At 39.2% G+C, this 12148-nt stretch overlaps 1 protein-coding gene across 1 annotated transcript; it reads left to right on the top strand.

Moving 5' to 3' along the window:
* Positions 1–280: 280 nt before the first annotated feature.
* On the top strand, positions 281–1225 carry LOC101121060 (olfactory receptor 6N1-like). The gene has a single exon (XM_015091714.3). The coding sequence runs from the start codon at positions 281–283 to the stop codon at positions 1223–1225; it is 945 nt and encodes a 314-aa protein (XP_014947200.3).
* Positions 1226–12148: the final 10923 nt, after the last annotated feature.

Here is a 12148-nt window from a genome sequence, read left to right as displayed (position 1 = left end):
TCCTGGGCCCCCTGACTCTGGTATCCCAGTCTATACAAAGAAGTCCTGATCTGAGATTAAGGAATCCTGGACTCCACTCCAGTTCTGTCAACAACAGACTGAGATATTGTGCAAATCACTTCTGCCTTCTGGGCTTCAGCTATCTTTTAAAAAGTAAGGTTTGATAATGTGTAAGTTATTTTCAGGGTTATATGTGCAACATTTTTGGTTCTGGAAAGATTTCTCAAGAAGACTCCTGAAGTAGTTAATCTTCTCCCTTTACTTCTTGCTCTTAGGAACCATGGACCTTGTCAATCACACATGGACCCAGAGTTTCCTCCTTGCAGGTTTCACTACCACTGGAGCCCTGCGACCTCTTGCTTTCCTGGGGACACTGTGCATCTATCTCCTCACCTTGGCAGGGAACTTGTTCATCATTGTGCTGGTTCAGGCAGATTCCAGACTGTCCACACCCATGTACTTCTTCATCAGTGTCCTCTCCTTCTTGGAACTCTGGTATGTCAGCACCACAGTGCCCACGCTGTTGCACACCTTGCTCCATGGGTGTTCACCCATCTCACCAACCTTGTGCTTTCTCCAGCTCTATGTCTTCCATTCACTGGGCATGACTGAGTGCTACCTGTTGGGTGTCATGGCACTGGACCGCTACCTTGCCATCTGTCGCCCACTCCACTACCATGCTCTTATGAGCAGACAGGTACAGTTATGGCTAGCAGGGGCCACTTGGGTGGCTGGCTTCTCAGCTGCACTTGTGCCAGCAAGCCTCACAGCCACTCTGCCCTTCTGCTTAAAAGAGGTGGCTCATTACTTCTGTGACCTGGCACCACTAATGAGGTTGGCGTGTGTGGACACAGGTTGGCACGCTCAAGTCCACATTGCAGTGATTGGTATTATCAATGCTTGCAATCTTGTGCTCATTTTAGGACTGTATGGGGGTATCCTGAGAGCTGTACTGAAGCTGCCCTCAGCTGCAAGCCGTGCCAAGGCCTTTTCCACCTGTTCCTCCCATATAACTGTAGTGGTGCTATTCTTTGCCTCTGCTTTCATTGTCTATGTGGGGCCACCTGAGAGTCGCCCTGAAGGCACTGACAAACTTATTGCCTTGGTGTATACTTTTCTGACCCCTTTTCTCAACCCCATTATTTACACTTTTCATAACAAAGAAGTGAGAGAGGCTGTCAGGAGAGTCACCCAAAGCATTAGGGCTATGATGAAGAGACCCTGAGGATCAAGCCATAGGCCCTTCATTTAGTAAGGGTAGGCTTTAGCTGGTTAGTCAATCAACTAATTAATTTGTCAAATATACTGCATATATCAATTTACATGTATTGAGTATTATATCAGGGAAAATTGGGAAATTTGTAAAGGTGGTGAAATATGGGGCTGAACCCATACCTGTATAATAAGGGTGAAAGATCACATAAATTAAAAATAATCAAATAATAACGATGCAAATTACAGGGTAGATTTAAAACTTAGAGAGATGAATGTGTTTTTAAGAATTTAGAAAACAAACTAACTGTGAGACTTTTCTCAAGATGAAATTTTTGGAGAGCCATTGAGAAAGTAGTCAAGGAGGTTGTTTGCTCGGTTGCATTTGACTTTTTGCAACCCCATGGGTCAAGTTTATTTTGAGATTTTCCTCAAGTCTCAGATTTTGGGATCCTAATCCCTGGGCACTGATTTGGTAGTTTTCTGAAAGTTCTCTTCAAATCAGACATGAAACTGTAGCATCCCGCTTGGAGATTCCTTGTATCTGAATAACATGGTCATAAATATACTGAAAATACAAAAAAGAAAATTCATTTAAGAAATAATTCTTCTGGGCAGCATTTTTTGAAATGACTGAGTATACAATTTAAGAACTTCCTGTATTTGCCTAATGATGTTGAAATACTTTATTTCTATCTCAAGGTTAACTTGGTATTTATTTTAACTTATTTTACTGGGAGAAGATGCATGTAGAGTGACATGCGGACTATTTTTTCCCGTAGAATAATTCTCCTATATCTATAGAACATGATTGACATGGGATTTAACAAAGATTTCTCTGGCCAGCCTTTCTGCTAGAGGCTTCTTGCTATCTCTTCTCTCTTTTTTCCAGAAGTAGGAATGGGCTCCCAGCTTCCCAGAACCATTCCATGCTCTCGCCCAGTTCCATAACCTCTTCCACAAATATACCATTTATACTTGAATATTCTCATTCAAGTGTGTTCATTTTCTCATCAAATCTCTCATAGAGGCAAAATGGATGAATGTCCTTCCAAAGTCATTTAGTAAGTCAATTAAAAAAAAAAAAGTTAACTTTACTGAGTGAGAAGAATAAATAGCATCTTTTAAAAGAGAGGGTCTGAATCTTCACCTTCCCTATCATTCCTTTCAGCTATGAATTTTTCATATTGTGTATGAAACTAGGAATCAGATTGTGTATGACTTATCACTTAAATGTAGGCTAACTAGAGGAAATCTTTTCACGCATGGTTTATATGAGCTAGCAGAGTCAGTTTTGGAAAGGTATATTTTTTCCCTACAGTCATAAAGTTCTAAAAATAAGAAATTATAGGTAATTCCTTTAGTTCTTTAATTCAGTGAACAGGCAGTAAAGGTTTTTAAGCTTCCCCAAACACAGGATTATTGATTAATTGTGAGAGAAATGAAGCTCGACGCATCACCTGGAATCTTCTCAGGTAAAACCTTAACCATAGATTTGGAGTTTTCATTTTAATGAGAATGTTTATCAGATAACTTTTAGAAACTTTGAGTCTTGGATGTAACTATTTGCAAGACTCAATGCAATGTGAAGCAAATTCAAGTCTGAGAGCCATTTATCTAATCTGATTGGTGAGACTGATAGAGGAATTAGGCATGTGTAGCTCAGTCATCTGTTCCTCTTCTTGGGAACCAACTGCCCGGTTTGTCTGTTCTGCTCTCGGCCATGGAGGAGGGCTGTGGCTTTCAGCATTTGTGGTAATCAGGAGGGGAAACTGTCAGGAACGCTAACACACCCACTATCATAGTAAAATGTTTGAAATTGAGTACATATTTACCAGGCAGATACGGTGAAGGAACATAGAATACAGATGGACTTTAAGTGCAAGTCAAATGAAACAAATGCTAAGCCATAATATAAGGCCCACCGAAAATGTGAATTTTTTGTTCTGGAGATTGAATGTACAGCATGGTGACCATCAATGATACTGTAGTGTATGCTTGAAATTTGCTAAGAGGACAGGGTAGTTCTTAAGAGTTCTATTTAAAAAAGAGAAAGGAAGGGAGGAAAGGAGGGAAGGAGGAAAGAAAAATCATTAGTGTGTGAAGTAATGGATACTTTAATTAGTTTGATTATGGTGATCATTTCACAATGGATACCTATAGCAAAACATCAAGCTGTATACCTTAAAATATACAGTTTCTACTTGTCAGTTGTATGTCAATAAAACTAAAAAAATAAGTGAAAATAAGCCTCGGCACAATTAAGAGAAATAATATTATATTGATTAGTTTCTAAATCATGATGTAATCAAATTAGTAATAAATAAATGACAAATTTAAAATATCCTTATGCTTGATATTAAAAAACACTTCTAAACAATTTATAAATCTAAGAGTATACTATAAGGGAAAGTAGAAAACATTTAGCCTTGAACAATAATAACAATTATAATTTTGAAACTAATGGGATAAAGATAAATTATTTCTTAGAGAGAAATTCAGAGCTTTAAATGTTTACATTATAAAAAAAAGTGTGCAAAATTGATTAGTAAAGTAAGCATCCAAATTTTAGGCACTTGGAGAAATAATATTAGGAAGAGAAAACAGAGAAAGTAGAAGGGAGGAAAATATAAATATGGAACAGAAATTAACAATAAAAATTAGTATATAGCAAAGGAGATATATAAAGCAAAGAGTTGGTTCTAAAACAAAAGTAAGCCCTTGACAAGACTAATAAAGAATAAAAGTGGAAAGGAGTAAAAATAAGAAATATTAAAAATAAAAATTTGATACAAATACAGGTTTAAACTACGAAATTTAAAGTGATAATAAGATGATGGTGTTAGTGGTAAAGAAGCCACCTGCCAATGCAGAAGATGTAAGAGATGTAGGTTCTATCCCTGGGTTGGGAAGTTCCACTGAAAGAGTGCACGGCAACCCACTTCAGTATTCTTGCTTAGAGAATCCCATGTACAGAGGATCCTGGCAGGCTACAGTCCATGGAGCTCACAGAGTCAGACACAACTGAAGCAACTGAGCACAGCATAGCACATTAACAACTTGCAGTAAACAGTTAAATTTTTAATTAGCTAGATTCATTTTCAAAAAATTGAAATTATTAGTATCAACTTCAAAAGGGCTTCCTTGGGCTCAGTGGTAAAGAATCTGCCCACAATGCAGGAGACGCAGGAGACACAGTAGATGTGGGTAATCCCTGGGTCTGGAAGATTCCCTGGAGAAGGGCATGTCAACCGACTCCAGTATTCTAGCCTGGGAGAATTCCATGGACAGAGAAGCCTGACCGGCTACAATCCATAGGGTCGCAAAGAGTCAGACATGACGAAAGTGACTGAGCACACAGAACTTCAGAAGCAGTAGAAAATCTTAGTAATATTGAATTAAAAGTTAAACTATACCAGAAAGAAAACATTGGGCCAAGATGGCTTAATAGGTAAGTTCCCCCAAATATTTAAGAGAAAGGTAATTTCTTTTTTTTATAGAACTTATTCAGAAAGCAAATACACTGGAAGTACAACTTAACACATTTTAGAAATCTTGGAGGATACTAATACTGAAATAAATAAAACCACTGTATGAAGAAAAGAATCAGAGGTCAGTCTCACTCATTAACATCAATGCAAAATTCACCATTTAAAAAGTCTTAAGGCACATTGCAATAATAAAGTAATGATGACTGAATTTGGTTTAATCTTAGAAATGAAAGATTAATCTAACATTTGAAAAGTGCATAATATAATTGATAATACTAACTGTTTAAAAAAGAAAACCCATGATAATTTTCTCTTGATCAAGAATAAAAATGATTCAGTTCAGTTCAGTTTAGTCGCTCAGTTGCGTCCAGCTTTTTGCAACCCCATGAATTGCAGCATGCCAGGCCTCCCTGTCCATCACCAACTCCCGGAGTTCACTCAGACGCAAGTCCATTGAGTCAGTGATGCCATCCACCATCTCATCCTCTGTTGTCTCCTTCTCCTCCTGCCCCCAATCCCTTCCAGCATCAGAGTCTTTTCCAAGGAGTCAACCTTTCGCATGAGGTGGCCAAAGTACTGGAGTTTCAGCTTTAGCATCATTCCTTCCAAAGAAATCCCAGGGCTGATCTCCTTCAGAAAGGACTGGTTGGATCTCCTTGCAGTCCAAGGGACTCTCAAGAGTCTTCTCCAACACCATAGTTCAAAGCATCAATTCTTTGGCGCTCAGCTTTCTTCAAAGCCCAACTCTCACATCCATTCATGACCACTGGAAAAACCGTAGCCTTGACTAGGCGGACCTTTGTTGGCAAAGTAATGTCTCCGCTTTTCAATATGCTATCTAGGTTGATCATAACTTTTCTTCCAAGGAGTAAGCGTCTTTTAATTTCATGGCTGCAGTCACCATCTGCAGTGATTTTGGAGCCCCCCAAAATAAAGTCTGACACTGTTTCCACTGTTCCCTCATCTATTTTCCATGAAGTAATGGGACTAGATGCCATGATCTTCGTTTTCTGAATGTTCAGCTTTAAGCCAATATTTTCACTTTCCATTTTCACTTTCATCAAGAGGCTTTTTAGTTCCTCTTTATTTTCTGCCATAAGGGTGGCATCATCTGCATATCTGAGGTTATGGATATTTTTCCTGGCAATCTTGATTCCAGCTTGAGTTTCTTCCAGTCCAGCGTTTCTCATGATGTACTCTGCATATAAGTTAAATAAACAGGGTGACAATATACAGCCTTGACGTACTCCTTTTCCTATTTGGAACCAGTCTGTTGTTCCATGTCCAATTCTAACTGTTGTTTCCTGACCTACATATAGGTTTCTCAGGAGGCAGGTCAGGTGGTCTGGTATTCCCATCTCTCTCAGAATTTTCCACAGTTTATTATGATCCACACAGTCACAGGCTTTGGCATAGTCAATAAAGCAGAAATAGATATTTTTCTGGAACTCTCTTGCTTTTTCCATGATCCAGTGGATGTTGGCAATTTGATCTCTGGTTCCTCTGCCTTTTCTAAAACCAGCTTGAACATCTGGAAGTTCACGGTTCATATATTGCTGAAGCCTGGCTTGGAGAATTTTGAGCATTACTTTACTAGCATGTGAGATGAGTGCAATTATGTGGTAGTTTGAGCATTCTTTGGCATTGGCTTTCTTTGGGATTGGAATGAAAATTGTCCTTTTCCAGTCCTGTGGCCACTGCGGAGTTTTCCAAATTTGCTGGCATATTGAGTGCAGCACTTTCACAGCATCATCTTTCAGGATTTGAAATAGCTCAACTGGAATTCTGTTGCCTCCACTAGCTTTGTTCGTAGTGATGCTTTCTAAGGCCCACTTGACTTCACATTCCAGGATGTCTGGCTCTAGGTGAGTGATCACACCATCATGATTATCCGGGTAGTGAAGATCTTTTTTTGTGCAGTTCTTCTGTGTATTCTTCCCACCTGTTCTTAATATCTTCTGCTTCTCTTAGGTCCATACCATTTCTGTCCTTTATCGAGCCTGTTTTTGCATGAAATGTTCCTTTGGTATCTCTAATTTTCTTGAAGAGATCTCTAGTCTTTCCCATTCTGTTGTTTTCCTCTATTTCTTTGCATTGATTGCTAAGGAAGGCTTTCTTATCTCGTCTTGCTATTCTTTGGAACTCTGCATTCAGATGCTTATATCTTGCCTTTTCTCCTTTGCTTTTTACTTCTCTTCTTTTCACAGCTATTTGAAAGGCCTCCCCAGACAGCCATTTTGCTTTTTTGCATTTCTTTTCCATGGGGGTGATCTTGACCCCTGTCTCTTGTACAATGTTACGAACCTCCGTCCATAGTTCATCAGGCACTCTATCTATCAGATCTAGACCCTTCATTTTATTTCTCACTTCCACTGTATAATCATAAGGGATTTGATTTAGATATGATCATTCAGGTATGATCTAGTGGTTTCAGAAACAATAATAAAATTACAAACGAAAATAGCTTCCTTATTATTATAAAGGGCACTTTTAAAAATCATACAGCAGAACTAATAGTGATGTATGAAAACATTTCTTTTAAGATCAAGGACAAAACAAAATTAATGAGTAATACAACTTCTCTGCTCAGTTCAGTTCAGTTCAGTTCAGTTGCTCAGTTGCGTCTGACTCTTTGTGACCCCATGAACCGCAGCACGTCAGGCCTCCCTCTCCATCAAACCCATGTCCATTGAGTTGGTGATGCCATCCAACCATTTCATCCTCTGTCATTCCCTTCTCCTCCTGCCATCAATCTTTCCCAGCATCAGGGTCTTTTCAAATGAGTCAGCTCTTTGCCAAAGAGGTGGCCAAAGTATTGGAGTTTCAACTTCAATATCAGTCTTACCAATGAACACCCAGGACTGATCTCCTTTAGGATGGACTTCTTGGATCTCCTGGCAGTCCAAGGGACTCTCAAGAATCTTCTCCGACACCATACATAGTTCAAAAGCATCGATTCTTCAGCGCTCAGCTTCCTTTATAGTCCAACTCACATATCCATACATGACTACTGGAAAAACCATAGACTTGACTAGACAGACCTTTGTTGACAAAGTAACCTCTCTGCTTTTTAATATACTGTCTAGGTTGGTCATAAATTTCCTTACAAGGAGTAAGCGTCTTTTAATTTCATGACTGCAATCACCATCTGCAGTGATTTTGGAGCCCCCCAAAATAAAGTCAGCCACTGTTTCCACTGTTTCCCCATCTATTTGCCATGAAGTGATGGGACCGGATGCCATGATCTTAGTTTTCTGAATGTTGAGCTTTAAGCCAACTTTTTCAGTCTCCTCTTTCACGTTCATCAAGAGGCTTTTTAGTTCCTCTTCACTTTCTGCCATAAGGGTGGTGTCATCTGCATATCTGAGGTTATTGATATTTCTCCTGGCAATCTTGATTCCAGCTTGTGCTTCCTCCAGCCCAGCATTTCTCATGATGTACTCTGTATGTAACTTCTAATCTACCTTTTATAGGTAGTCCTGGCTACTATAGCAAATAAGCAAAAAGAAAAAGAAATTAAAAGTACAAGCACTGGATAAAACTTGGATTATTTTTAGATGATATTTACACTGAAGCATAGGCAACCATGGGCTTCCCTGGTAGCTCAGCTAGTAAAGAATCCTCCTGCAATATGGGCAACCTGGATTTGATACCTGGTTTTGGAAGATCCCCTGAAGGAGGGCATGGCAACCCAGTCCAGTATTCTTGCCTGGAGAATCCCCATGGACAGAGGAGTCTGGCTACAATCCATGGGATTACAAAGAGTAGGACACCAATTGAGCACTTACACATTTATAGATATAGGTACCATCTCAGCACATACTTAACCATCAGGCTTCCCTGGTGGTACTAGTGATAAAGAAGTGTGCCGGCTGTGATGGACTGCACAGAAGCATGGCACAGAGGAGCTACCCCTCACCCAAGGTCAGAGGTGGCGGCCAAAAGTAGCTACCCGACGTCCGAGGTCAGGGGTGGCCGCCGAGAGGAGCAACCCCACGTTCAAGGAGTGGTGGCTGCGTGGGCACAGGAGGGCCCGAGAGGAGCTACTCCACGTTCAAGGTCAGGAGAGGTGGTCATTAGGAGATACCCCTCTTCCAAGGTAAGGAGCAGCGGCTGCACTTTGCTGGAGCAGCCATGAAGAGATACCCCATGTCCAAGGTGAGAGAAACCCAAGTAAGACGGTAGGTGTTGTGAGAGGGCATCAGAGGGCAGATACACTGAAACCATAATCACATAAAACTAGCAAATCTGATCACACAGACCACAGCCTTGTCTAACTCAATGAAACTAAGCCATGCCATGTGGGGCCACCCAAGACTGGCGGGCCATGGTGGAGAGGTCTGACAGAATGTGGTCCACTGGAGAAGGGAATGGCAAACCACTTCAGTATTCTTGCCTTGCGAACCCCATGAACAGTATGAAAAGGCATTTATAGATAACCATGGATAAATTGTTAGCATTAATATGTTTGGCGAGCTTGCTAGATACCTCTAAATGAAAAAAAAGCAACACTGTATTATTGCATAATATGAACAATTATAAATATAATTAAATAAAGATAAAATACATATAAAATACTTAAGAGATATTCAAGACTTCTTTGAAAATCCCTATAAACTTGCATTTAAACTGATTATATAGAATTTTTATATAAATGATAATATAGAACACATTCATAGATGGGATATCAATATTAGAAAAATATTTCTTGCTCTGAATTGACCTATTAATAAAACAAAATCTCAAACAAAATTCCAAAAGTAGTGTCCATGGAATTTGATAATCTTTCCCAAGGACAACATGATCATGCCATTCAAGAAGAATAAATAGAAGAAGTGGCATATCAGTGCGATGGGGATTTCTACCAGGCATCCAGGGAGTCAGATTTACAAGATAATTTAGTTATACTCAGAGGCCTATGAAGGTGACAATATTAGGAAAAAATATATAATTTAAGTTTTGATTTATATTAAAGAATTCTTTTGAACCTGATGCTTTTATCTAATGGCCTTTTAGAACCAGAACTATAAAGGGCCATGTGGGAATGTATTATCCATATGAGAAGGTGAAAAATATTCAGAGATTGAAACCCAGAACAGGAGGTTATAAGGATACCTGTCAGTTTATAAAATGTTCCACATAATGCTCAGCTTAAAAATTGCCAAAAGCATTAGATGTTTTGGATTCCTACAAGCTGAAACAGAATTAAGAAAGTTAATGTGATTATTGCTTTAGAAATTGAAAGCTGTTCTGAATTTTTATAATGGTTCCTCTTGAAGAAACAAACGTTAGACTCATATTGTGTGGAGGGAATTCAAATGTATCTGAAATGACTAACTACAAAAACAAATTATGACCACTATTAATCTTTCATACTGGACAAGTTTTATGTCATTCTAAAATCTACCAGATACTATTTTATGAAGTGAAAGGCGCTCAGTTGTGTCTGACTCTTTGCAACCCCATGGACTACAGTCCATTGAATTCTCTAGGCCAGAATACTGGAGTGGGTAACCTTTTCCTTCTCCAGGGGATCTTACCAACTCAGGGATCAAACTCAGATCTCCCACATTGCAGGCAGATACTTTACCAGCTGAGCCATCATGGCAAAAAAAATGAAGGCTTATGTTTTATGCATATAATGGAAATTAACAGCAATATAGTCTAATTTCTTTTCCCAAATTCATAGAATCAAAACAGATGTGGTTTCTGCCAAGCAGAGTAGACTCCCAAGCAGAGTCAACATCAATCTTATTGAGCAACTTTGCCTCATTTTGATTAATATGCACAATTGTCTAGTTTCTGGGGGAATTATATAACCATATTCTTATGCTTTTCCTATTAACAATAATCAAGATATTTAGAAAAAAGTTTCTAAACAAACATTGAAGTCCAAGTGATGATTTTGTAGATTCCTTTCAATTATAGCTTATTTCCTTCTTTATAGCTTATTTCCTTCCTTTCCTCCTAATGGTTTATTTCCTTCTGACTGACTTGATGCCTGGTGGAAACCCTCATCACCTTGACATGCCAGTTCTTTCTTCCTCAAAGGGACTTAGATGACATTCCACTGTGATTGCTGCTCCCACCAGGGTTTCCTGGTGTTATCTCTGCCATCAATAAATTATATAAAGGGCACTGCCTTCCAGTTCTGAGGTACAAGGTATAGCTCTCTAAAATTCTACATTTGTCAGTTTCATCTAAGTCTAAGTAAGAAAATATTTGTAGAAGAATATCTATCGGCTCTACATTCACTTCAGACAGTTTTGCTGAATCAATACTTTCTGGGTAAGTTTTTTAGGCATAATGACAGGTGAAAATAGGCTCAAAACACTAAAGTCAGAGAAAAGTCATTCAAAATAGTGCATATGTTGTGTGTGTGTGTGTGTGTGTGTGTGTGTGTGTGTGTGTGTGTGTATTTAAAAAGATTCCTAAGTTATAGCCTTGGATACAACTATGGTCCATGGACCAAATCGGATACATCAACTGTTTTTGAAAACAAACTTTGTGGAACACAGCCTCATCCATTAATTTATATATTGTCAATGGCTACTTTTGTGCTGCAGCCACAGGGCTGAAGGGTTGTGACAGAGACATAGGATTTGAAAAACATAAAATACTTCCTCTCTGGTTCTAATAAGAAGTTCGCCCATCCATGCCAACAGTCACAAAGAGTCAGACACGACTCTCGTCTGACATGGGTCTGACTCTTTGTGACCCCATGGACTGTAGTCTGGCAGGTTCCTCTGTCCATGGGATTCTCCTGGCAAGAGTACTGGAGTGGATTGCCATTTCCTTCTTCAAGATATCTTCGCGATCCATGTGTCTTGCATTTCCTGCATTGGCAGGTGTATTCTTTACCACTAGCACTACCTGGGAAGCTCCAGTATTTATATATCATCTAATAATGTATAGACTGGTAAACATAGAGTTGAGTAAATTATAATCTTAGGGCAAATTATATTCTCAGGACAAATTAATAAGTGGTCACTTACCATTTTCAAGTTGGTTAGACATCTCACTGCTGATTCAGATTCTGTGATACCATTTTTTGAGGTTTTACACAATACTTTCTTTTGGCTTTACTCAGTTATTACCTGGGCTTCTTATCTTCTATTTCTCCCTGCCTACGTGATTCCAGTCATATGAATATGGCCTGAATATATCTGGGGAGAAAAGCAAAAATGTGCTTTGGATGAGAGTTTTGTTAGGACAGCTTATGAAGAAGGAATTCATAGGGCCTGTACTCCATCTTAGGCCTGTTCATGCTGATCATGCTTGTCCACCTTTCCAATGGACTCTGAGCTCTGTGTTTAGTGCTTATGAAAACAGCAACAGAAGGATAAGACCCCCTCCAGACAGGGGAACCTTGAAGATCATATCTAGGTTAGTCATCACCTAAGAGAAAACTTACACTAATCATCCCTTCCTCCAGACAGGGCATA

Source organism: Ovis aries, chromosome 1 (assembly GCF_016772045.2).
Source record: "Ovis aries strain OAR_USU_Benz2616 breed Rambouillet chromosome 1, ARS-UI_Ramb_v3.0, whole genome shotgun sequence".
Taxonomy (NCBI): domain Eukaryota; kingdom Metazoa; phylum Chordata; class Mammalia; order Artiodactyla; family Bovidae; genus Ovis; species Ovis aries.
This window is presented reverse-complemented; position numbering and strand designations above follow the sequence as displayed.

What these genes read in the sequence shown, in the direction of transcription:
- LOC101121060 (XM_015091714.3), top strand. Translation starts at nt 281, where the DNA reads ATGGACCTTGTCAATCACACATGGACCCAGAGTTTCCTCCTTGCAGGT.